The sequence below is a fragment of the Lampetra fluviatilis genome, chromosome 74 (assembly GCF_964198595.1).
Source record: "Lampetra fluviatilis chromosome 74, kcLamFluv1.1, whole genome shotgun sequence".
NCBI lineage: Eukaryota > Metazoa > Chordata > Hyperoartia > Petromyzontiformes > Petromyzontidae > Lampetra > Lampetra fluviatilis.
This window is the reverse complement of record NC_136348.1, coordinates 2,394,909-2,422,525: the sequence shown is the minus strand read 5'-3', so window position 1 is coordinate 2,422,525 and position 27,617 is coordinate 2,394,909. Positions and strand designations below refer to the sequence as shown.

Genomic DNA, 27,617 nt, shown 5'->3' with positions numbered 1-27,617 from the left:
GCTCACATGGAGCAAAGACGCTCTCCACAGCCCCACGCACACGGAGACAAGAAGCCATTCAATTGCTCTGTGTGTGGTAAGGCACAATCGTCAACTCGTCAAACTCATCAGAGAACGCACACGGGCGAGAAGCCATTCCTGTGCCCTGTGTGTGGGAAGGCATTTGCACGGTCATCAACTCGTCAAACTCATCAGAGAACGCACACCGCCGAGAAGCCATTCCTGTGCCCTGTGTGTGGGAAGACATTTGCACAATCATCAACTCTTCAAAACCATCAGAGAACACACGGGCGAGAAGCCATTCTTGTGCTCTGTGTGTGGGAAGGCATTTTAACAGTCATCACATCTTAAAAGGCATCAGAAGGTCCACAATGAATGGAAATTTAAATCAAAAGCTGAAATTCAAGGTGCTGCAGTGGGTGCTGAAGAAGTTTCCACCTTCGATCCCATGCAGTTGGATCCCGAGAGATGGCTGGATGTAATGGAGTGGCTGGAGGATCAAACCTCGGGGTGACTGAAACATAATATTGCATGTGGTTATACCTATTAAGCCATATCGAGTACTTTTGTGCGTAATTTTTACCATTTTAGTTTTACAGTTTTTGTGAGAGTTTAATGACGTGCACAGTGGTGGTTTGTAATGTTATCGGATTACTTGCCGAAGGGGTGTGAAGAGCACTGGTTGTGAGAGGGTTTAATTGTAGTCGTTAGGTGTTCCTGTTGAGCTAAAGTTGGAATGCGCCTGTAGGTACATCTTTACTCAACATTTTAAACGGTTTTTTCAAGTACATAGCTTTTTTTATTGGTATTAATCGACTTTAGATAGCCGATTTAAGGATGTACATTGATGACGCGTTCGTTGGATATGGCCTTGACTTCAACATAGAGGCACAGTGAACACATGTGGTGAACTAATACGGAAATCATGGGGAATGATACTTTAACGCTTTGGTATTCCTGGAACGGAAATGGTTTGCATTGTACTGGAAATATGTGAACATAGGACATAATAAATATTCCATTCGAGTTTTGACGTAAAAATGATTGCAGATGAATAAAAACGTATTTTTAACAAATGTTTGTCCGGTCTTTATTTTATAATGTTCCTAGAAAAAACATGTTAAGATAATTTCAGGTGGAGGATCTCCGTCACACAAGTGTGCCCTTAACCGGCAGCATCTTGGCTGTCTACCCGATTAACACGTGTTCCTTGAGGGTAAAGGTCCCCGTAGTTAATCGTTTCTCAACGTACCAGTCCTTAATCCCGAAGTGTGCCGGGGATAAACTGTACTCTATAACATGTAAACTGTAACACTATAAACGATAATACTAAACATAAAACGACTATAAACTAGTGTTTTAATTTAGAACGATATGAACGGAGGTAAGGTATTATAATCTCCATTATAAGCAGTAGAATCACAGTGTGGTCTCATTAGAATAGCACTTTGCTCATGTATGTATAGTGTACGTGCAAGGATCGGATTAAAATCATTACAATTACACTACGGTCGTTATAGAATCACGATTTTCACTGCTGGATGAATGTTCCATCTCAATGGTATCGAAGAGCAATAGACAGTTTTCTATTAATAAATAAACGCACAAACACATTATAAGCTCATGAGCTTATGAATCGTTACAATTATTATAACAATCACAAATTGTAACAAAGCGAAATTCCCACTAAGCAAAACATCACGCTCACGTGGCGGATTATTTAACAAACTGCAACACTAAAGTGGCAGAACTCAACAAGAAATGCGCACGACAACAAGTTCAACAACAATGGACAAATCCTAAAAACAGACCACACGCACGTTAGTAGCTGTTAGAAGAAGACAACACCTAGCACGTTCAACTTTACACATTATACAGCCCCAAAGATCCAACTCGAATATTAGGCGGTATATGACACCATTTGAACTTCTTACTTTCGTTCTCGATTAATGAAGATATTCTTGGCAAATACTATCGCTTTCGCTTGTGATGTACCTCCTAGTTATGGCCTCGGTTCCAAAAACCAACAAAATAAATGCGAATTCCTCCATTATTCCAAGCTGCACAATTCAGGGTTGTGGACCGCTTTAAATTCTTCAATTTAATCACAGTAAATGCGTCAGACCACATCAGGACACTCAACTTCGAGCATCTTTGAAGCAACGAGATGAGATGGCTAAGAACTGCAAGCTTATTCTAGTGTAATAACAGCCATAGAGGGTTCACGTGGGGATTGGCTTGCCGGTCCTGCTTTGTAGCCAATAAGGGATGAGCCAGGGAGCATGGCATCCGCGTGATCGCGGCGTGTTAGCAGGGGTCATTGGCCTGGCCAATCGGGGCCTCAGCTAATGGGGAGCCGGATCAGAGGCGTGGTCCCGGGATTGACAGGGAACCATCGGGAACGGTCAACGCTGTCTATAGATGATTGGCTGGGGGGTACCACGTGACGAAGGGATTAAGAGAGAGGGAGAGAAGACAGTCGTGAGCAGACTTGGGGACGACAAGAGCAAGAGTCACGCGCGTACGGGCTCTGGGTGCCACGTGCGCGGTGGGGACTTGGCGAGAAGTCTGCCCTCTCTCCGTTGTCTGCCAGCAACGGGGAGTGTGTGTAAAGTGTAACTGTGGAAGTTGAAAATAAAAAGGACTGATTCCGGAAGCCGTCTCAAGGAGGTTTATTACACTAGTGTTAACGATATTTTAGCAATATGGGTAAGTACAGTATATGTACTAAGAATTCGTCAACATAGCAGGTGTCTTGTTCTCCGTAATCAACCAAAATTATGACAAATTCTATCATAAATGAGTGTGAGCTAATTATTCAGTAGTAGTCGCTAATCTCCGTCACACAAGTCTGCCCTTAACGAGCAGCATCTTGGCTGTCTCCCCATAAACATGTTCCTAGAGGCGAATGGCCCCCGTTATAAATCGTTTCGCAGCATTCTGTTCCCTAATCCAGAAGTATACTGGAGATCCACTGTACTATATAACATGTCAACTGTACCATTATAAACGATAACACTAAACATTAAACTACTATAAACTGGTTTAATAATGTATTACACCATTAACGGAGGTACGGTATTAAAATCTCATTAGAAGTATTTGAATAGCACTCTGCTCATAAATATGTATAGTGTATGTTCAATCGAACAGGTTTTTGGGGTTAAATTGCGTAAGTAAAAAATATATTTTGTTAAACCCGCCTCAATCCGATACATCAAAATAGTAAGGTTTGTCACTTAAACAGAACATGACAATTCGTTACTAAAGCATGTCTATTCCGGTCACTATTCTTCAATTATGATTACCGTTAGCAGGCTATATTAGTACACACAATCGACAGGAAGTACAAGATCAATGGGTTCACTTAATTCGCATGCCTAATGTACGTTGATTACCATATAAATAACCCAAACGGCAATGGGTACCCATAGCCATATAATAATATGTATCCATTAACACCCCCCCTTCCCCACTTCGCGCAAGAAGAGCACACACGTTTGTCATCACATCTACCTCTCTATTTACGGAACGAAACGGGAGGACGTCTCCACAAAACTGGCCATCGCCTAATGAAGATTGTTGTAATTACTGGCGAAACGTCGTACTCAGATTGTATATGTTGTGGCTTGGCTCTCCAACACACCATTGTGCTGGACTAGCAACGAATTAGCCTGTCCTGTTTACGTGACAAACCTTACTAATTGGGTGTGTGGGTGGTGGCGGGTTTAACGACACATTTTCATATTTAGGCGATTCGTGGATACGATATTCGAATCTCATTAAAAGTATTATAATGGAAATCTGCTCATATAAAAGAAAGTTTACGTTCAATCGACCCGGGGGTTGGATATGCTAACTGTGGGGGTGCAGGGTTAGAATCGAATTCAAATTCCTAGAATAACAATACTGTCGTATTATCATTTTACTGTGCTTGACTGTATGTTTTGTGCAAATGCAAATTGTTAGTCGTAAATGCGAGGCAGGGGTTAAGAGGTACATGTTTAATCCAGAGTTAACGTTTATTTTAGCATCATATTTAAGGACAATATTAGTAATAAAAATTCGTCTGGACATGGCACGTGCCTTGTTCGTCTCGATCAACCAAAATTAGTAGAATGTCGGTCATAAAGGAGTGCGAGTTATTTCATGAGTAGTATTCGCTGAGCCCCCATGCAGATACTAACCTACACACAGTTATGGTTAGACAAAGTAAAGTTTAGTCACTTAATTTTCAGCTCAGACACGATCATCGCATTCATTTCCAAAGACGTGTGGGGTCCCGCAAGGGCAGGACCTGGCTACAAATAGTCGAGCAGCAGAAACAGCAGAATCAGAAGTAGTTGCGTCGCCCTCGAAATGTGTTGTTGCTGCTGCTGTTGTCGCTGATGTTATTGGTGCTGCTGTAGTTACTTCTGTTGCTGTTATGTATTGGGTGGTGGCTCATTTACTCATCACCACCCATAATCATCAACACAAATCATCAGCATCAACACCCATTATCATCACCAATCATCATTATCACTATCAACTCACCATCACCAACCATCACAACCAACATTCATCATAACCACCACCAATCATCCATCATCATCAACACCCATAATCACAACAACCCATCATCATCACCACCCATAACCATCACCACCCATCATCATAACCTCCTCAATCATTACCACCACCCATCATCATCACTACCACCCATCATAATCACTACACATCATCACCACCCATCATCATCATCATCACCACCATCCATTATCCAGAAACATCATCATCACCACCCATCATAAATAACAAACACACACAGCTACAAACATAGATATGTAACCTGACACAGAGGTAGATAACAGACACATACAAATAAACAATCTCATTAACAACTTAATTATAAAAAGCCCATATTACCACTGCCAGGATAGTTGCACACAGACAAATCCTTTACACAATAATACTTTACATGTAACTCAAATTCACACAACCACCTCACTCACTTAAATATAACTACAGATCAATAACTATACTACAAACCTGAATTTAAAACTAAATAAACCAATGGGATGGTGTTTATACGCTTGAAATGTAATTAATGAAATGCAAATGAATAATTCCAATTAAACAAAAAATAACTACGAACAAATATGAAGCCTGAAGCCTAGGTATATGCCAGGCCTGATGGCCAGGCATCGCTTCAGTCCTCGCCGCAGTAACGGCGACATCAAAGACAGCACAAAGCGAGGGGGCAAATGTTTAATGTCGAACCGAGGACTCTGCTGTTTCCGGTGACGCACAACACCCGCACTGCACCACGTGGAGCGCCCGCCAAGCGCGTGGGGGCGGAGCCTCGCTGTAGTGACGTCACCTCTGTTACGTCATAGCCACGCCTCCACCCGCAGTCGAGAGGAATGCGCACGAGTGAGCAGCAGAAGAAGCCTTTGCAGAGCGAATTCTCAACGAGGTGAGAGCATCCCTGTTGACGATGTATGTTGTTTATTTTTATTGCACGTTTTGACTACAAACTAAAGCTTCATTATTTTTGTGTATGTTGGTATTTGGATTTTCTGCAACCAAATTAAGACTATTAGTTAGATTACTTGGCATGCTCTGATATGTTGCTGTTACTGTCATTGTTTAGACCCAAAGCAAGTCAACATTTAAAACGTTCATAACTAACCTGTTTAAATCTCATATAATATGATTAACATGTCTATAATTATTGTGTTCTGATTGCCTGCATAATTGTGTCCTGCATTACATGTTTTGAATGTTATCCAACACGGGGGAGGAGTCTGCCTTTTAGTTCAGACCCTAGCTGCTGCCATAGACGTCTCCTATCTGTGACGTCACAGCCACATGGGCGGTACCTCTGACATCACGTGACCAGTGACGTCATTCTCGGGTTATAACAGATAATTTAAGTATTGTCATTTGACCCCAATGACCTACAAGACATAGGGGGGCCATTATCAAGCAGTAGATTAATACAAATGGGCTGTGCATCAACATGCTTGTCTGGATTAGAGGTTAAACATCACGGTTATGTTTGGCGATTATGTTTAATGCAATAGGCAGTTGGAATAAACATGTTCGTGTGGGTGGATGAGTGAGTGATCTGACGCACGCGTGAGTTGGAAAACAAGCGAGTGAGTGGACTTGTAAAACAAACGGCACGAAAGTGATTTGATTGGTACAGCGAGTGGTCAATATGGAATAATTGTGAGGATGAGTGATTCAAAAGGCTGATAAATCTGAGCGTTTTTACAACCTCTCCAGCCCCTCCAACATCAAACAGAAACGACTCCTTCACCACAAAACATGGACAAACAACGCAAGTGGGCTGAAATATTGGATGACTATGATGGTAAGTCCCAGTTACCTGCATCACGTGGCTTTTATGCAGAGGAGGCAGCTCACTGATGGGAAAAGGTAAACGGTCAAGGGTGGCAGACAGCATGGATTTAGAGCTGCGTTTCAGCCATATTGGTTTAAACGGGGGTCTCAACTTTATGAAATTAATGATCTCAACATGCTTACAAAAATATGACTTGTAATGTTTTACTACCATGTGACTAATGTTTCTCAACAGCAGGTCATGGTATGTGTTAAGAGGTAATTACAAGAATCTCAGAATTAGTTCCGTGAATCTCCACGTGCTTCGTTCTCTAATACATTACTCGTCTTTTGAATTAATTTTAATTTCCGTAGCCCTAGAGTCATGGCGCCAGTCGACCACGTGGGGGGACATTATGGATGAAGTGGACCCTTTCCCAGGCCAAAGCTACGACCATCCCTCCCCAAAGGTGTGTATGGGGGTCTATGGGGGTCAAACACCACATTCTCTCCACACTCCCACACTATTGCACCAAAACATCACTACACCTCACATCACCACACCATCTCTTCACACCACCACCAACTCAATACAATATACTCTTAGTTTTTTCGGTAAATTCACGTATGTGACTCTTTCTTAGGTTTTTTCGGTGAAGTCACATACGTGAGTATGAATCCTTGCAGTCACGAAAGCTTCAAATTGATAATCAATACAATATCATAGAGCCTCATAAAGCGTCAATACCATCACAAGGCACCGTCTCTCCAGAACATTCCACAATTTCACCTCTCCATATCACAACACCATCTCCCAACACCATCACTCCATCCCTCCATCATCACGTCATACCATGAGTTAATGTGCATGTTTTCATCTGTACATAGATGTGCCAGTATGCATTTTTGTTTGTGTATGTGCCCGTCCATGTTTGTGTGCCTGCGAGAATGGATGTTGTCCTGAGTGCACATGTCTGAATGGTCATGTGCTTATCTTCGCGTGCACAGAGGAGCATTGGGGAGGTGAAGAACTTCAGCGGAGTGAAGCGTCTCCAGGAGGACAAGCGCCTTGCGAAGGAGAAATGCCCAATGGAAGAGAAGCGCCCCAATGAGGTGAAGCACCTCGCCAAGTTGAAGCACCAAACGGAGCAGAAGTGGCTTCGAAACAAAATCCTCAACGACGTGAAATGCGTCATGGAAAAGCGCCTCCTTGAAGAAACGCGCTTCATGGAGGAGAAGCGCCTTCGCGAGGTGAAGCGTCTCAAGGAGAAGCATCTGGAGGGAGAGAAGCGCCTCATAGATGTGAAGCAGGTCAAGGAAGAGAAGCGCCTCATGGAGGAGAAGCGGGTGGAAGAAGAGAAGCGCCTTGTCGAGGAGCAGCGCCTCATTGAGGTGCAGCGGGTCGAGGAAGAGAAGCGCCTCATGGAGGAGAATCGCCTCTTTGAGGTGAAGCGTCTCATAGAGCTGAAGCGTCTCGAGAAGAAGAAGAAGCGTCTTGAGGAGAGGCGCTTTCGCAAGGTGAAGCTCCTCGAGGAGAAACGTCTCATGCAGGAGAAGCGCCTCGTTGAAGTGAAGCGTCAAGAGGAGGAGCACTTGATGGAGGAGAAGCGTCTTGTGGAGCAAAAGCGCCTCGAGGAGGAGGAGGAGCGTCTCGCCAAGATCGAGCGACAATGGCTCCAGACCGATACCACCAGCAGCACCACCACCACTGCCACCGCCACCACCGCTACCACCACCGCCGCCACATACTCCAATCCTGTGTGGGGCCCAATTGCTCAGAGCTTTGGAGAAGAGGGCTTCCAAGAAGATAAAGAAAACTCCGGAGTCGCTGAGCCACGGTAAACCAGTCTGCGTGTGCATCCCCTGTGTGTTTATTTTTGTCATTTATTGCCATGCTTCTCACGCAGCATCAGCCTTACTCGGTCACGAAACTTTTTTTCAGGAGGATCCTGCCAAGTTTGCTCGCATTTTGCAACAAAGTTGCTACTGTTTGCGATCCAAATTGAACGATTTGCATTGCTTGTGTGGGTTCAGTAACAGGGAGAAAGCTGCAAAACCTTCCCAGAACAGGTGACTGCATAATCCACACGGAGAATGTGGCCAAACGTGGAAATCAAAGCCAGGTCAATGTTGCTGTGACGCACAGGTGCTCAAGCCCTGTCGCGCTCTCAAAATTCACAGACACTGCAAACCCCACGTGTACATTCCGCTATACTGTGGACAGATTTATTTTTCATAATTGGTTTTTGGGTTAGACCACGTAACAAAGTGGACATATCTTCAGCATGTAACCCTCCATCCACCGTGAGATTTTCGCTGTATATCGCCTGTTTCCAGGCCAGCTGCCAAGTCGCCTTGTAATGCACAGCGACAGCTACCAATGAGAGGGGTGTTCAATTTAAAACGCGATGAGATGAGAGATGCGAGAGGCTCATCGCATGCAATGCACTCTGAGATGCCTTCGACGTCCAGGGAGGTGGCTCTCTCGACCACAAATCACTGACGGACACTTTTTTGAAATCGTGGATGTGTTGAAGCGACCAAATTGTCGTGTACTCATTCTTCACCATTACAGTTCAGATCTTGCTTCCCGCCTTGGCTATTATTGCTGCTGCATTGACCACACAGATCCACACCCATTCCGTCACAGTGGACGTTCAGGATCTCTACGGATGCCATTTGAAATGCTTAGGACATCATGTGCAAGGGGTCAATTAGAATACACATATAGAAACATGTCAATCTAGATTTGAAGTTTTCGTGACTACAGGGATCCATACTCTTTGGTTATTTCGGTAAATTCACGTAGGTATGAAATCAAATTAATTAAATCACGACGTTTCGATGGCCATGTTGTTATTGCAAGAACGTTTCTTGCTGTGGTTTTCTCACCTGATGATGATTGCCTGTGTTGCAATCGAAACGTTGTGATTTAATTTACTATATTTTATACCTACGTGACTTTACTGAAAGAGCCAAAATAATGTCACTTCAAATTATTCAGTTAAATTTGCACAGCAACGCCACCCACTACTGTGAAGCTACAGCAGTATGTGTGAGACACAGCTGCACCTATCTCAAGGATAGCCTGGCGCCATGAGAATGACAGCACCAATACTAAGCACACTCACTGGCCATGTCGTTATTGCGGTTTCTATTCAGCTCGAATTAATCCGCCACACATTCCACCCACGGACGATGCCTTCATATCGCCTGCCCGCCGTACTTTTCTTCATTATTGACAACTTGCAGCTCAGCACACGGCAGATGCCTGCGCAGCGCGACTCACGACCTCCTCTCGATACCAAGATCCAGGATGGTCATGTCTATGCGCCGCTTCTCGGTGGCAGAACCAACAGTCTGGAACGATATCCCTCTGCACATTCGCAGCATCACCTCAATCGCCTCCTTCAAGAGACACTTAAAAGCTCACCTCTACAATTATGCTTTTGAACGACTCTGAGCTTGGCTCCGCGCCTCTGAGTTGCGGCCACTACGTCTGCAAATTTGCGCGCGTTACAAATTGAACTATTATTATTATTAGATGGCGATGCCTGCCGTAGCAGGAAGGTGAAACGGTGTCGTGTTGTCTCTTCACAGATCTGTGCCAGTGCAGCCCTCCTCCTCACTCGTCCAGGCCTTTGAAGTGAAGACAGAGGTTATGGAGGAGACGAAGGAAGAGGTGAAGGAGATGATGGAGGATGAGGTAGAGACAGAGGAGGAGGAGAAATCGGAGGAAGAGAAGGCAAAGGAGGACGAGATTGTGATGGTGACAATGGAGGAGAACACGGAGGGAGAGGAGAAAGACAATACGGAGATGGAGGACAAGGAGACAACAAAGGATGAACAGATGGTCGTGGTGGAGGACATGGGGACGACGGACAAAGGGGAAACAATGGTGGTGGAGGAGGAAGAGAAGACGGTGGTGATGGTGGTGCCGGAAGTTGAGGAGGAGATGAAGGAGGAAGAGATGGTTCTAGCGGAGGAGAAGAAGATGGAGGTGGCACAGGAAGAGGAGGAGGTAGAGGAGGAGATGGTGGTGGAGGATGAAGAAGAGGGGATGGAGGAGGATGAGACGGAGGAAAAGATGGAAGAGGTGCAGGTGGAGATGCACGAAAAGAAGAGGAAGCGAGGGGGCGTCGCTCGCGTGGCGAGAGCGATCGCCTCACTCCTCCGCCGCGTGCTGCTTTGTGGTGGCAGGTCCACCGCCCAGTAGGGGTGGTGGCGGTGGTCGTGCATCGGTGCCAACCGTGACAACTATCACCACACTACCCACCCACCCCGTGATACTCGCTACACACACCACACGGTTCCCCAGAGAGACGGTGCCACTGGGACCACAGCTGTGGAATGAAGCTGAGCAGCAGATGCCAGGACTACAGCGGAGAATGACTGCTGCCAGGAGACCTCACATCACACACACACACGGGACTATTCCATTAGCATAGCTGGCCCCACACTGGGCCCCTTCCATGCTGGTTTTCATCCAGGCAGTCCTCATGGGATGACCTTGCCATGGTTTCCAGGACATGGTCGTATTAGCATTTTATTGTGCTTGAATGTATGTTATGTGCAAATGCACATCATTAATTCTAGATTTGAAGCTTTCGTGACTGCAAGGAATCATCTTCTTAGGTTTTTTCGGTGAAGTCACGTAGAAAGTAAAATAAAATAAAAACAAAAATCACGACGTTTCGGAGGCAACACAAGTCTCCGTCATCAGGTGGGACCGTCACAGCCAGATTAGCTGTATCAAGTGAGGCAATGATTCAAGGGATTACATCTTGAATCATTGCCTCACTTGATACAGCTAATCTGGCTGTGACGGTCCCACCTGATGATGGAGACTTGTGTTGCCTCCGAAACGTCGTGATTTTTGTTTTTTATTTTATTTTACTTTCTACGTGACTTTACCGAAAAAACCTAAGAAGATGCACATCATTAGTCGTAAATGTGAGGGAGGGGTTAAGAGGTGCACGTTTAATCCAGTGTTAACATTTATTTTAGCATCATATTTAAGGACACTGTTGTTGATAAGAATTCGTCTGGACGTAGCACGTGCCTTGTTCTACTCGATCAACCAAATTTAGTACAATGTTGGTCATACAGGAGTGTGATTTCATTCATGAGTAGTATTCACAGAGCCCCTATGACACTAACCTACCTAAAGTTATGGTTAAACAAAGTAATCTTGAGTGACTTAATTCTCAGCTCAGACATGATCATCGCAATCATTTCCAAAGACGTGTGGGGTCCTGCGAGAGCAGGTCCCGACTACAAACAGCTGGGCGGCAGAATCGGAAGTAGCTGCGTTGCCCTCGAAATGTGATGTTGCTGCTGTTGTTGTCGCTGCTGTTGTTGCTGCTGTTGTTGCTTCTGTTGCTGTGATATAGGCAGGGAAGTGGTGTTCCTTGATGGGACGACGCCTTTGATTAAAGCCTCTGATCAAACTCACCCGATTGATGCCCTTGATCGTCGCGTTTGATCAACTCTGATATTGTAGACTCTCACATGTTAAGCTCTATCATAGTGAAACATAATATTATAACCTATGAACTACAACCTATCCATTGTAACGCTGTAAAAGAATATTACCTATTGGGTTTCACTCCCTCGTCGAGAAGGCCGCTTTCCTCCTTTTCTAACGTTACATGCCAATTTCTCTGCATTCACTTTAAATCGAGGACAAAGTTTTTCCATTTATTCAAAATAAGCGCACAATTACACACTGAGATCCACTTACATATTCATGTATGAAGCACAATGGGCACATTACTCTTCGGTATGTAAATAAACATGCGGATTGTACCTTCAAAAATTAACAATCGAATGCAAATATCCTGAAAGACAAAGGATTGGATCCTAGGGGGGGAGTTATAAGGCGGCTCAGAAGCAGAGCTCAATGCCATTTCGAGAGGGAACTTGATGAGGTTGGACGCTCGACTCGTCGCTCTGCTGATCGCCCTTCAACCGCGAGACAACGCAGCCTGGCGAGCACAATTGCTGTGTCGACAGTTAGGCGACTTTGCGTCGGGAGAGTTCGTGGCGACATCTTCAGACGGGTTTCAGACACCGATATATATCGTGAATCTCCAAGTAAGTATTTTTTTCGCGGATAAACTCTCAAACGTGTTCATCGTCAAATTAGCGGGATTTTTTTGCGTCTCGGTTAGACGCGAGTGTCGTTCTTGTTTTAGCAGTTAACAAAATCCAAAACTCAACGCTAAACATCCTTTCGGCCGAAAGCGTACTTTTGACTCGATAACAAAACTGCTGTTACTACGCTCACATGGAGCAGAAACGCTCTCCACAGCCCAACGCACACGTAGACAAGAAGCCATTCAATTGCTCTGTGTGTGGTAAGTCCTTTTCATGGCCATCACATCTTCAGAGCCACCAGAAAACACACACGGGCGAGAAGCCATTCCTGTGCTCTGTGTGTGGGAAGACATTTGCAGACTCATCAACTCTTAAAAGTCATCAGAGAACACACACGGGCGAGAAGCCATTCCTGTGCCCTGTGTGTGGGAAGACATTTGCAGACTCATCAACTCTTAAAAGTCATCAGAGAACACACACGGGCGAGAAGCCATTCGTCAACTCTTAACAGGCATCAGAAGGTCCACAATGATAGGAAACTGAAATCAAAAGCTGAAATTCAAGGTGCTGCAATGAGTCCCATGCAGTTGGATCCTGAGAGATGGCTGGATGTAATGGAGTGGCTCGAGAGTCAACCAGAGATCTCGGGGTGACTGAAAAAATGTTACGTCATGTGGTTATACCTATTAAGCCGTATCGAGTACTTTTGTGTGTAATTTTAGTTTAACAGTTTCTGTGAGAGTTTAATGACGTGCACAGTGGTGGTTTGTAATGTTATCGGATTACTTGCCGAAGTGGTGTGATGAGCACTGGTTGTGAGAGGGTTCAATTGTAGTCGTTAAGTGTTCCTGTTGAGCTATAGTTGGAATGCGTCTGGAGGTATATCTTTACTCAACATTTTAAAGTTTTATAGTATATAGCTTTTTTTGGTTGGTATTAATCGACTTGACTTGGCCTTGACTTCAACATAGACGCACAGTGAACCAATGTGGTGAACTAATAAGGAAATCATGGAGAATGATACTTTAACGCTTTGGTATTCCTGGAACGGAAATGGCTTGCATTATACTAGAAATGTGTGAACATAGGACATAATAAATATTCCCTTCGAGTTTTGACTTAAAAATGATTGCAGATGAATAAAAACGTATTTTTAACAAATATTTGTCCGTTTTTTATTTTATAATGTTCCTAGCAAAAACATGTTAAGCGAGTTTCAGGTGGAGGATCTCCGTCACACAAGTGTGCCCTTAACCGGCAGCATCTTGGCTGTCTACCCGATTAACACGTGTTCCTTGAGGGTAAAGGTCCCCGTAGTTAATCGTTTCTCAACGTACCAGTCCTTAATCCCGAAGTGTGCCGGGGATAAACTGTACTCTATAACATGTAAACTGTAACACTATAAACGATAATACTAAACATAAAATGACTATAAACTAGTGTTTTAATTTAGAACGATATGAACGGAGGTAAGGTATTAGAATCTCCATTATAAGCAGTAGAATCACAGTGTGGTCTCATTAGAATAGCACTTTGCTCATGTATGTATAGTGTACGTGCAAGGATCGGATTAAAATCATTACAATTACACTACGGTCGTTATAGAATCACGATTTTCACTGCTGGATGAATGTTCCATCTCAATGGTATCGAAGAGCAATAGACAGTTTTCTATTAATAAATAAACGCACAAACACATTATAAGCTCATGAGCTTATGAATCGTTACAATTATTATAACAATCACAAATTGTAACAAAGCGAAATTCCCACTAAGCAAAACATCACGCTCACGTGGCGGATTATTTAACAAACTGCAACACTAAAGTGGCAGAACTCAACAAGAAATGCGCACGACAACAAGTTCAACAACAATGGACAAATCCTAAAAACAGACCACACGCACGTTAGTAGCTGTTAGAAGAAGACAACACCTAGCACGTTCAACTTTACAAATTATACAGCCCCAAAGATCCAACTCGAATATTAGGCGGTATATGACACCATTTGAACTTCTTACTTTCGTTCTCGATTAATGAAGATATTCTTGGCAAATACTATCGCTTTCGCTTGTGATGTACCTCCTAGTTATGGCCTCGGTTCCAAAAACCAACAAAATAAATGCGAATTCCTCCATTATTCCAAGCTGCACAATTCAGGGTTGTGGACCGCTTTAAATTCTTCAATTTAATCACAGTAAATGCGTCAGACCACATCAGGACACTCAACTTCGAGCATCTTTGAAGCAACGAGATGAGATGGCTAAGAACTGCAAGCTTATTCTAGTGTAATAACAGCCATAGAGGGTTCACGTGGGGATTGGCTTGCCGGTCCTGCTTTGTAGCCAATAAGGGATGAGCCAGGGAGCATGGCATCCGCGTGATCGCGGCGTGTTAGCAGGGGTCATTGGCCTGGCCAATCGGGGCCTCAGCTAATGGGGAGCCGGATCAGAGGCGTGGTCCCGGGATTGACAGGGAACCATCGGGAACGGTCAACGCTGTCTATAGATGATTGGCTGGGGGGTACCACGTGACGAAGGGATTAAGAGAGAGGGAGAGAAGACAGTCGTGAGCAGACTTGGGGACGACAAGAGCAAGAGTCACGCGCGTACGGGCTCTGGGTGCCACGTGCGCGGTGGGGACTTGGCGAGAAGTCTGCCCTCTCTCCGTTGTCTGCCAGCAACGGGGAGTGTGTGTAAAGTGTAACTGTGGAAGTTGAAAATAAAAAGGACTGATTCCGGAAGCCGTCTCAAGGAGGTTTATTACACTAGTGTTAACGATATTTTAGCAATATGGGTAAGTACAGTATATGTACTAAGAATTCGTCAACATAGCAGGTGTCTTGTTCTCCGTAATCAACCAAAATTATGACAAATTCTATCATAAATGAGTGTGAGCTAATTATTCAGTAGTAGTCGCTAATCTCCGTCACACAAGTCTGCCCTTAACGAGCAGCATCTTGGCTGTCTCCCCATAAACATGTTCCTAGAGGCGAATGGCCCCCGTTATAAATCGTTTCGCAGCATTCTGTTCCCTAATCCAGAAGTATACTGGAGATCCACTGTACTATATAACATGTCAACTGTACCATTATAAACGATAACACTAAACATTAAACTACTATAAACTGGTTTAATAATGTATTACACCATTAACGGAGGTACGGTATTAAAATCTCATTAGAAGTATTTGAATAGCACTCTGCTCATAAATATGTATAGTGTATGTTCAATCGAACAGGTTTTTGGGGTTAAATTGCGTAAGTAAAAAATATATTTTGTTAAACCCGCCTCAATCCGATACATCAAAATAGTAAGGTTTGTCACTTAAACAGAACATGACAATTCGTTACTAAAGCATGTCTATTCCGGTCACTATTCTTCAATTATGATTACCGTTAGCAGGCTATATTAGTACACACAATCGACAGGAAGTACAAGATCAATGGGTTCACTTAATTCGCATGCCTAATGTACGTTGATTACCATATAAATAACCCAAACGGCAATGGGTACCCATAGCCATATAATAATATGTATCCATTAACACCCCCCCTTCCCCACTTCGCGCAAGAAGAGCACACACGTTTGTCATCACATCTACCTCTCTATTTACGGAACGAAACGGGAGGACGTCTCCACAAAACTGGCCATCGCCTAATGAAGATTGTTGTAATTACTGGCGAAACGTCGTACTCAGATTGTATATGTTGTGGCTTGGCTCTCCAACACACCATTGTGCTGGACTAGCAACGAATTAGCCTGTCCTGTTTACGTGACAAACCTTACTAATTGGGTGTGTGGGTGGTGGCGGGTTTAACGACACATTTTCATATTTAGGCGATTCGTGGATACGATATTCGAATCTCATTAAAAGTATTATAATGGAAATCTGCTCATATAAAAGAAAGTTTACGTTCAATCGACCCGGGGGTTGGATATGCTAACTGTGGGGGTGCAGGGTTAGAATCGAATTCAAATTCCTAGAATAACAATACTGTCGTATTATCATTTTACTGTGCTTGACTGTATGTTTTGTGCAAATGCAAATTGTTAGTCGTAAATGCGAGGCAGGGGTTAAGAGGTACATGTTTAATCCAGAGTTAACGTTTATTTTAGCATCATATTTAAGGACAATATTAGTAATAAAAATTCGTCTGGACATGGCACGTGCCTTGTTCGTCTCGATCAACCAAAATTAGTAGAATGTCGGTCATAAAGGAGTGCGAGTTATTTCATGAGTAGTATTCGCTGAGCCCCCATGCAGATACTAACCTACACACAGTTATGGTTAGACAAAGTAAAGTTTAGTCACTTAATTTTCAGCTCAGACACGATCATCGCATTCATTTCCAAAGACGTGTGGGGTCCCGCAAGGGCAGGACCTGGCTACAAATAGTCGAGCAGCAGAAACAGCAGAATCAGAAGTAGTTGCGTCGCCCTCGAAATGTGTTGTTGCTGCTGCTGTTGTCGCTGATGTTATTGGTGCTGCTGTAGTTACTTCTGTTGCTGTTATGTATTGGGTGGTGGCTCATTTACTCATCACCACCCATAATCATCAACACAAATCATCAGCATCAACACCCATTATCATCACCAATCATCATTATCACTATCAACTCACCATCACCAACCATCACAACCAACATTCATCATAACCACCACCAATCATCCATCATCATCAACACCCATAATCACAACAACCCATCATCATCACCACCCATAACCATCACCACCCATCATCATAACCTCCTCAATCATTACCACCACCCATCATCATCACTACCACCCATCATAATCACTACACATCATCACCACCCATCATCATCATCATCACCACCATCCATTATCCAGAAACATCATCATCACCACCCATCATAAATAACAAACACACACAGCTACAAACATAGATATGTAACCTGACACAGAGGTAGATAACAGACACATACAAATAAACAATCTCATTAACAACTTAATTATAAAAAGCCCATATTACCACTGCCAGGATAGTTGCACACAGACAAATCCTTTACACAATAATACTTTACATGTAACTCAAATTCACACAACCACCTCACTCACTTAAATATAACTACAGATCAATAACTATACTACAAACCTGAATTTAAAACTAAATAAACCAATGGGATGGTGTTTATACGCTTGAAATGTAATTAATGAAATGCAAATGAATAATTCCAATTAAACAAAAAATAACTACGAACAAATATGAAGCCTGAAGCCTAGGTATATGCCAGGCCTGATGGCCAGGCATCGCTTCAGTCCTCGCCGCAGTAACGGCGACATCAAAGACAGCACAAAGCGAGGGGGCAAATGTTTAATGTCGAACCGAGGACTCTGCTGTTTCCGGTGACGCACAACACCCGCACTGCACCACGTGGAGCGCCCGCCAAGCGCGTGGGGGCGGAGCCTCGCTGTAGTGACGTCACCTCTGTTACGTCATAGCCACGCCTCCACCCGCAGTCGAGAGGAATGCGCACGAGTGAGCAGCAGAAGAAGCCTTTGCAGAGCGAATTCTCAACGAGGTGAGAGCATCCCTGTTGACGATGTATGTTGTTTATTTTTATTGCACGTTTTGACTACAAACTAAAGCTTCATTATTTTTGTGTATGTTGGTATTTGGATTTTCTGCAACCAAATTAAGACTATTAGTTAGATTACTTGGCATGCTCTGATATGTTGCTGTTACTGTCATTGTTTAGACCCAAAGCAAGTCAACATTTAAAACGTTCATAACTAACCTGTTTAAATCTCATATAATATGATTAACATGTCTATAATTATTGTGTTCTGATTGCCTGCATAATTGTGTCCTGCATTACATGTTTTGAATGTTATCCAACACGGGGGAGGAGTCTGCCTTTTAGTTCAGACCCTAGCTGCTGCCATAGACGTCTCCTATCTGTGACGTCACAGCCACATGGGCGGTACCTCTGACATCACGTGACCAGTGACGTCATTCTCGGGTTATAACAGATAATTTAAGTATTGTCATTTGACCCCAATGACCTACAAGACATAGGGGGGCCATTATCAAGCAGTAGATTAATACAAATGGGCTGTGCATCAACATGCTTGTCTGGATTAGAGGTTAAACATCACGGTTATGTTTGGCGATTATGTTTAATGCAATAGGCAGTTGGAATAAACATGTTCGTGTGGGTGGATGAGTGAGTGATCTGACGCACGCGTGAGTTGGAAAACAAGCGAGTGAGTGGACTTGTAAAACAAACGGCACGAAAGTGATTTGATTGGTACAGCGAGTGGTCAATATGGAATAATTGTGAGGATGAGTGATTCAAAAGGCTGATAAATCTGAGCGTTTTTACAACCTCTCCAGCCCCTCCAACATCAAACAGAAACGACTCCTTCACCACAAAACATGGACAAACAACGCAAGTGGGCTGAAATATTGGATGACTATGATGGTAAGTCCCAGTTACCTGCATCACGTGGCTTTTATGCAGAGGAGGCAGCTCACTGATGGGAAAAGGTAAACGGTCAAGGGTGGCAGACAGCATGGATTTAGAGCTGCGTTTCAGCCATATTGGTTTAAACGGGGGTCTCAACTTTATGAAATTAATGATCTCAACATGCTTACAAAAATATGACTTGTAATGTTTTACTACCATGTGACTAATGTTTCTCAACAGCAGGTCATGGTATGTGTTAAGAGGTAATTACAAGAATCTCAGAATTAGTTCCGTGAATCTCCACGTGCTTCGTTCTCTAATACATTACTCGTCTTTTGAATTAATTTTAATTTCCGTAGCCCTAGAGTCATGGCGCCAGTCGACCACGTGGGGGGACATTATGGATGAAGTGGACCCTTTCCCAGGCCAAAGCTACGACCATCCCTCCCCAAAGGTGTGTATGGGGGTCTATGGGGGTCAAACACCACATTCTCTCCACACTCCCACACTATTGCACCAAAACATCACTACACCTCACATCACCACACCATCTCTTCACACCACCACCAACTCAATACAATATACTCTTAGTTTTTTCGGTAAATTCACGTATGTGACTCTTTCTTAGGTTTTTTCGGTGAAGTCACATACGTGAGTATGAATCCTTGCAGTCACGAAAGCTTCAAATTGATAATCAATACAATATCATAGAGCCTCATAAAGCGTCAATACCATCACAAGGCACCGTCTCTCCAGAACATTCCACAATTTCACCTCTCCATATCACAACACCATCTCCCAACACCATCACTCCATCCCTCCATCATCACGTCATACCATGAGTTAATGTGCATGTTTTCATCTGTACATAGATGTGCCAGTATGCATTTTTGTTTGTGTATGTGCCCGTCCATGTTTGTGTGCCTGCGAGAATGGATGTTGTCCTGAGTGCACATGTCTGAATGGTCATGTGCTTATCTTCGCGTGCACAGAGGAGCATTGGGGAGGTGAAGAACTTCAGCGGAGTGAAGCGTCTCCAGGAGGACAAGCGCCTTGCGAAGGAGAAATGCCCAATGGAAGAGAAGCGCCCCAATGAGGTGAAGCACCTCGCCAAGTTGAAGCACCAAACGGAGCAGAAGTGGCTTCGAAACAAAATCCTCAACGACGTGAAATGCGTCATGGAAAAGCGCCTCCTTGAAGAAACGCGCTTCATGGAGGAGAAGCGCCTTCGCGAGGTGAAGCGTCTCAAGGAGAAGCATCTGGAGGGAGAGAAGCGCCTCATAGATGTGAAGCAGGTCAAGGAAGAGAAGCGCCTCATGGAGGAGAAGCGGGTGGAAGAAGAGAAGCGCCTTGTCGAGGAGCAGCGCCTCATTGAGGTGCAGCGGGTCGAGGAAGAGAAGCGCCTCATGGAGGAGAATCGCCTCTTTGAGGTGAAGCGTCTCATAGAGCTGAAGCGTCTCGAGAAGAAGAAGAAGCGTCTTGAGGAGAGGCGCTTTCGCAAGGTGAAGCTCCTCGAGGAGAAACGTCTCATGCAGGAGAAGCGCCTCGTTGAAGTGAAGCGTCAAGAGGAGGAGCACTTGATGGAGGAGAAGCGTCTTGTGGAGCAAAAGCGCCTCGAGGAGGAGGAGGAGCGTCTCGCCAAGATCGAGCGACAATGGCTCCAGACCGATACCACCAGCAGCACCACCACCACTGCCACCGCCACCACCGCTACCACCACCGCCGCCACATACTCCAATCCTGTGTGGGGCCCAATTGCTCAGAGCTTTGGAGAAGAGGGCTTCCAAGAAGATAAAGAAAACTCCGGAGTCGCTGAGCCACGGTAAACCAGTCTGCGTGTGCATCCCCTGTGTGTTTATTTTTGTCATTTATTGCCATGCTTCTCACGCAGCATCAGCCTTACTCGGTCACGAAACTTTTTTTCAGGAGGATCCTGCCAAGTTTGCTCGCATTTTGCAACAAAGTTGCTACTGTTTGCGATCCAAATTGAACGATTTGCATTGCTTGTGTGGGTTCAGTAACAGGGAGAAAGCTGCAAAACCTTCCCAGAACAGGTGACTGCATAATCCACACGGAGAATGTGGCCAAACGTGGAAATCAAAGCCAGGTCAATGTTGCTGTGACGCACAGGTGCTCAAGCCCTGTCGCGCTCTCAAAATTCACAGACACTGCAAACCCCACGTGTACATTCCGCTATACTGTGGACAGATTTATTTTTCATAATTGGTTTTTGGGTTAGACCACGTAACAAAGTGGACATATCTTCAGCATGTAACCCTCCATCCACCGTGAGATTTTCGCTGTATATCGCCTGTTTCCAGGCCAGCTGCCAAGTCGCCTTGTAATGCACAGCGACAGCTACCAATGAGAGGGGTGTTCAATTTAAAACGCGATGAGATGAGAGATGCGAGAGGCTCATCGCATGCAATGCACTCTGAGATGCCTTCGACGTCCAGGGAGGTGGCTCTCTCGACCACAAATCACTGACGGACACTTTTTTGAAATCGTGGATGTGTTGAAGCGACCAAATTGTCGTGTACTCATTCTTCACCATTACAGTTCAGATCTTGCTTCCCGCCTTGGCTATTATTGCTGCTGCATTGACCACACAGATCCACACCCATTCCGTCACAGTGGACGTTCAGGATCTCTACGGATGCCATTTGAAATGCTTAGGACATCATGTGCAAGGGGTCAATTAGAATACACATATAGAAACATGTCAATCTAGATTTGAAGTTTTCGTGACTACAGGGATCCATACTCTTTGGTTATTTCGGTAAATTCACGTAGGTATGAAATCAAATTAATTAAATCACGACGTTTCGATGGCCATGTTGTTATTGCAAGAACGTTTCTTGCTGTGGTTTTCTCACCTGATGATGATTGCCTGTGTTGCAATCGAAACGTTGTGATTTAATTTACTATATTTTATACCTACGTGACTTTACTGAAAGAGCCAAAATAATGTCACTTCAAATTATTCAGTTAAATTTGCACAGCAACGCCACCCACTACTGTGAAGCTACAGCAGTATGTGTGAGACACAGCTGCACCTATCTCAAGGATAGCCTGGCGCCATGAGAATGACAGCACCAATACTAAGCACACTCACTGGCCATGTCGTTATTGCGGTTTCTATTCAGCTCGAATTAATCCGCCACACATTCCACCCACGGACGATGCCTTCATATCGCCTGCCCGCCGTACTTTTCTTCATTATTGACAACTTGCAGCTCAGCACACGGCAGATGCCTGCGCAGCGCGACTCACGACCTCCTCTCGATACCAAGATCCAGGATGGTCATGTCTATGCGCCGCTTCTCGGTGGCAGAACCAACAGTCTGGAACGATATCCCTCTGCACATTCGCAGCATCACCTCAATCGCCTCCTTCAAGAGACACTTAAAAGCTCACCTCTACAATTATGCTTTTGAACGACTCTGAGCTTGGCTCCGCGCCTCTGAGTTGCGGCCACTACGTCTGCAAATTTGCGCGCGTTACAAATTGAACTATTATTATTATTAGATGGCGATGCCTGCCGTAGCAGGAAGGTGAAACGGTGTCGTGTTGTCTCTTCACAGATCTGTGCCAGTGCAGCCCTCCTCCTCACTCGTCCAGGCCTTTGAAGTGAAGACAGAGGTTATGGAGGAGACGAAGGAAGAGGTGAAGGAGATGATGGAGGATGAGGTAGAGACAGAGGAGGAGGAGAAATCGGAGGAAGAGAAGGCAAAGGAGGACGAGATTGTGATGGTGACAATGGAGGAGAACACGGAGGGAGAGGAGAAAGACAATACGGAGATGGAGGACAAGGAGACAACAAAGGATGAACAGATGGTCGTGGTGGAGGACATGGGGACGACGGACAAAGGGGAAACAATGGTGGTGGAGGAGGAAGAGAAGACGGTGGTGATGGTGGTGCCGGAAGTTGAGGAGGAGATGAAGGAGGAAGAGATGGTTCTAGCGGAGGAGAAGAAGATGGAGGTGGCACAGGAAGAGGAGGAGGTAGAGGAGGAGATGGTGGTGGAGGATGAAGAAGAGGGGATGGAGGAGGATGAGACGGAGGAAAAGATGGAAGAGGTGCAGGTGGAGATGCACGAAAAGAAGAGGAAGCGAGGGGGCGTCGCTCGCGTGGCGAGAGCGATCGCCTCACTCCTCCGCCGCGTGCTGCTTTGTGGTGGCAGGTCCACCGCCCAGTAGGGGTGGTGGCGGTGGTCGTGCATCGGTGCCAACCGTGACAACTATCACCACACTACCCACCCACCCCGTGATACTCGCTACACACACCACACGGTTCCCCAGAGAGACGGTGCCACTGGGACCACAGCTGTGGAATGAAGCTGAGCAGCAGATGCCAGGACTACAGCGGAGAATGACTGCTGCCAGGAGACCTCACATCACACACACACACGGGACTATTCCATTAGCATAGCTGGCCCCACACTGGGCCCCTTCCATGCTGGTTTTCATCCAGGCAGTCCTCATGGGATGACCTTGCCATGGTTTCCAGGACATGGTCGTATTAGCATTTTATTGTGCTTGAATGTATGTTATGTGCAAATGCACATCATTAATTCTAGATTTGAAGCTTTCGTGACTGCAAGGAATCATCTTCTTAGGTTTTTTCGGTGAAGTCACGTAGAAAGTAAAATAAAATAAAAACAAAAATCACGACGTTTCGGAGGCAACACAAGTCTCCGTCATCAGGTGGGACCGTCACAGCCAGATTAGCTGTATCAAGTGAGGCAATGATTCAAGGGATTACATCTTGAATCATTGCCTCACTTGATACAGCTAATCTGGCTGTGACGGTCCCACCTGATGATGGAGACTTGTGTTGCCTCCGAAACGTCGTGATTTTTGTTTTTTATTTTATTTTACTTTCTACGTGACTTTACCGAAAAAACCTAAGAAGATGCACATCATTAGTCGTAAATGTGAGGGAGGGGTTAAGAGGTGCACGTTTAATCCAGTGTTAACATTTATTTTAGCATCATATTTAAGGACACTGTTGTTGATAAGAATTCGTCTGGACGTAGCACGTGCCTTGTTCTACTCGATCAACCAAATTTAGTACAATGTTGGTCATACAGGAGTGTGATTTCATTCATGAGTAGTATTCACAGAGCCCCTATGACACTAACCTACCTAAAGTTATGGTTAAACAAAGTAATCTTGAGTGACTTAATTCTCAGCTCAGACATGATCATCGCAATCATTTCCAAAGACGTGTGGGGTCCTGCGAGAGCAGGTCCCGACTACAAACAGCTGGGCGGCAGAATCGGAAGTAGCTGCGTTGCCCTCGAAATGTGATGTTGCTGCTGTTGTTGTCGCTGCTGTTGTTGCTGCTGTTGTTGCTTCTGTTGCTGTGATATAGGCAGGGAAGTGGTGTTCCTTGATGGGACGACGCCTTTGATTAAAGCCTCTGATCAAACTCACCCGATTGATGCCCTTGATCGTCGCGTTTGATCAACTCTGATATTGTAGACTCTCACATGTTAAGCTCTATCATAGTGAAACATAATATTATAACCTATGAACTACAACCTATCCATTGTAACGCTGTAAAAGAATATTACCTATTGGGTTTCACTCCCTCGTCGAGAAGGCCGCTTTCCTCCTTTTCTAACGTTACATGCCAATTTCTCTGCATTCACTTTAAATCGAGGACAAAGTTTTTCCATTTATTCAAAATAAGCGCACAATTACACACTGAGATCCACTTACATATTCATGTATGAAGCACAATGGGCACATTACTCTTCGGTATGTAAATAAACATGCGGATTGTACCTTCAAAAATTAACAATCGAATGCAAATATCCTGAAAGACAAAGGATTGGATCCTAGGGGGGGAGTTATAAGGCGGCTCAGAAGCAGAGCTCAATGCCATTTCGAGAGGGAACTTGATGAGGTTGGACGCTCGACTCGTCGCTCTGCTGATCGCCCTTCAACCGCGAGACAACGCAGCCTGGCGAGCACAATTGCTGTGTCGACAGTTAGGCGACTTTGCGTCGGGAGAGTTCGTGGCGACATCTTCAGACGGGTTTCAGACACCGATATATATCGTGAATCTCCAAGTAAGTATTTTTTTCGCGGATAAACTCTCAAACGTGTTCATCGTCAAATTAGCGGGATTTTTTTGCGTCTCGGTTAGACGCGAGTGTCGTTCTTGTTTTAGCAGTTAACAAAATCCAAAACTCAACGCTAAACATCCTTTCGGCCGAAAGCGTACTTTTGACTCGATAACAAAACTGCTGTTACTACGCTCACATGGAGCAGAAACGCTCTCCACAGCCCAACGCACACGTAGACAAGAAGCCATTCAATTGCTCTGTGTGTGGTAAGTCCTTTTCATGGCCATCACATCTTCAGAGCCACCAGAAAACACACACGGGCGAGAAGCCATTCCTGTGCTCTGTGTGTGGGAAGACATTTGCAGACTCATCAACTCTTAAAAGTCATCAGAGAACACACACGGGCGAGAAGCCATTCCTGTGCCCTGTGTGTGGGAAGGCATTTGCACAGTCATCAACTCTTCAAACTCACCAGAGAACACACACGGGTGAGAAGCCATTCCTGTGCCATGTGTGTGGGAAGGCATTTGCAGACTCATCAACTCTTAAAAGTCATCAGAGAACACACACGGGCGAGAAGCCATTCCTGTGCCCTGTGTGTGGGAAGACATTTGCAGACTCATCAACTCTTAAAAGTCATCAGAGAACACACACGGGCGAGAAGCCATTCGTCAACTCTTAACAGGCATCAGAAGGTCCACAATGATAGGAAACTGAAATCAAAAGCTGAAATTCAAGGTGCTGCAATGAGTCCCATGCAGTTGGATCCTGAGAGATGGCTGGATGTAATGGAGTGGCTCGAGAGTCAACCAGAGAGCTCGGGGTGACTGAAAAAATGTTACGTCATGTGGTTATACCTATTAAGCCGTATCGAGTACTTTTGTGTGTAATTTTAGTTTAACAGTTTCTGTGAGAGTTTAATGACGTGCACAGTGGTGGTTTGTAATGTTATCGGATTACTTGCCGAAGTGGTGTGATGAGCACTGGTTGTGAGAGGGTTCAATTGTAGTCGTTAAGTGTTCCTGTTGAGCTATAGTTGGAATGCGTCTGGAGGTATATCTTTACTCAACATTTTAAAGTTTTATAGTATATAGCTTTTTTTGGTTGGTATTAATCGACTTGACTTGGCCTTGACTTCAACATAGACGCACAGTGAACCAATGTGGTGAACTAATAAGGAAATCATGGAGAATGATACTTTAACGCTTTGGTATTCCTGGAACGGAAATGGCTTGCATTATACTAGAAATGTGTGAACATAGGACATAATAAATATTCCCTTCGAGTTTTGACTTAAAAATGATTGCAGATGAATAAAAACGTATTTTTAACAAATATTTGTCCGTTTTTTATTTTATAATGTTCCTAGCAAAAACATGTTAAGCGAGTTTCAGGTGGAGGATCTCCGTCACACAAGTGTGCCCTTAACCGGCAGCATCTTGGCTGTCTACCCGATTAACACGTGTTCCTTGAGGGGAAAGGTCCCCGTAGTTAATCGTTTCTGAACGTACCAGTCCTTAATCCCGAAGTATGCCGGGGATACACTGTACTCTATAACATGTAAACTGTAACACTATAAACGATAATACTAAACATAAAAAGACTATAAACTAGTGTTTTAATTTAGAACGATCTAAACGGAGGTAAGGTATTAGAATCTCATTATAAGCAGTAGAATCACAGTGTGGTCTTATTAGAATAGCACTTTGCTCATATGTATGTATAGTGTACTTGCAAGGATCGGATTAAAATCATTACAATTACACTACGGTCGTTATAGAATCACGATTTTCACTGCTGGATGAATGTTACATCTCAATGGTATCGAAGAACAATAGACAGTTTTCTATTCATAAATTGACGCACAAACACATTATAAGCTCATGAGCTTATGAATCGTTACAATTATTATAACAATCACAAATTGTAACAAAGCGAAATTCCCACTAAGCAAAACATCACGCTCACGTGGCGAATTATTTAACAAACTGCAACACTAAAGTGGCAGAACTCAACAAGAAATGCGCACGACAAAGCTAACAGCAGCAATGGATAAATCCTAAAAACAGACCACACGCACGTTAGTAGCTGTTAGAAGAAGACAACACCTAGCACCTTCAACTTTACACATTATACAGCCCCAAAGATCCAACTCGAAAATTAGGCGGTATATGACACCATTTAAACTTCCTACTTTCGTTCTCGACTAATGAAGATATTCTTGGCAAATACTATCGCTTTCGCTTGTGATGTACCTCCTAATTATGGCCTCAGGTAAAAAAACAACAACAAAATTAATGCGAAATCCTCCATTATTCCAAGCTGCACAATTCAGGGTTGTGGACCGCTTTGAATGCTTCAATTTAATCACAGTAAATGCTTCAGACCACATCAGGACACTCAACCTAGAGCATCTTTGAAGCAACGTGATGAGATGGCTAAGAACTGCAAGTTTATTCTAGTGTTAACGATATTTTTGCAATATAGGTAAGTACACTATATGTACTAAGAATTCGTCAACATAGCAGGTGTCTTGTTCTCCGTAATCAACCAAAATTATGACAAATTCTATCATAAATGATAGATAATTCTTCAGTAGTAGTCGCTAATCTCCGTCACACAAGTCTGCCTTTAACCAGCAGTATCTTGGCTGTCTCCCCATAAACATGTTCCTAGAGGC

General features: G+C 44.3%; 2 protein-coding genes across 2 annotated transcripts in view; one reads left to right on the top strand and one right to left on the bottom strand.

The window, feature by feature from the left end:
• The window catches only part of LOC144953346 (uncharacterized), a 244,395-nt gene that overhangs the window by 92,123 nt on the left and 124,655 nt on the right, over positions 1–27,617 (bottom strand).
• LOC144953323 (uncharacterized) overlaps positions 1–27,617 on the top strand; it is a 48,460-nt gene that overhangs the window by 8,375 nt on the left and 12,468 nt on the right. Inside the window, exon 2 of the mRNA XM_078883888.1 lies at positions 25,182–25,607. Within this exon, the coding sequence (XP_078740014.1) occupies positions 25,182–25,607 (426 nt within the window). The remainder of the gene's footprint in view (positions 1–25,181; positions 25,608–27,617) is intronic.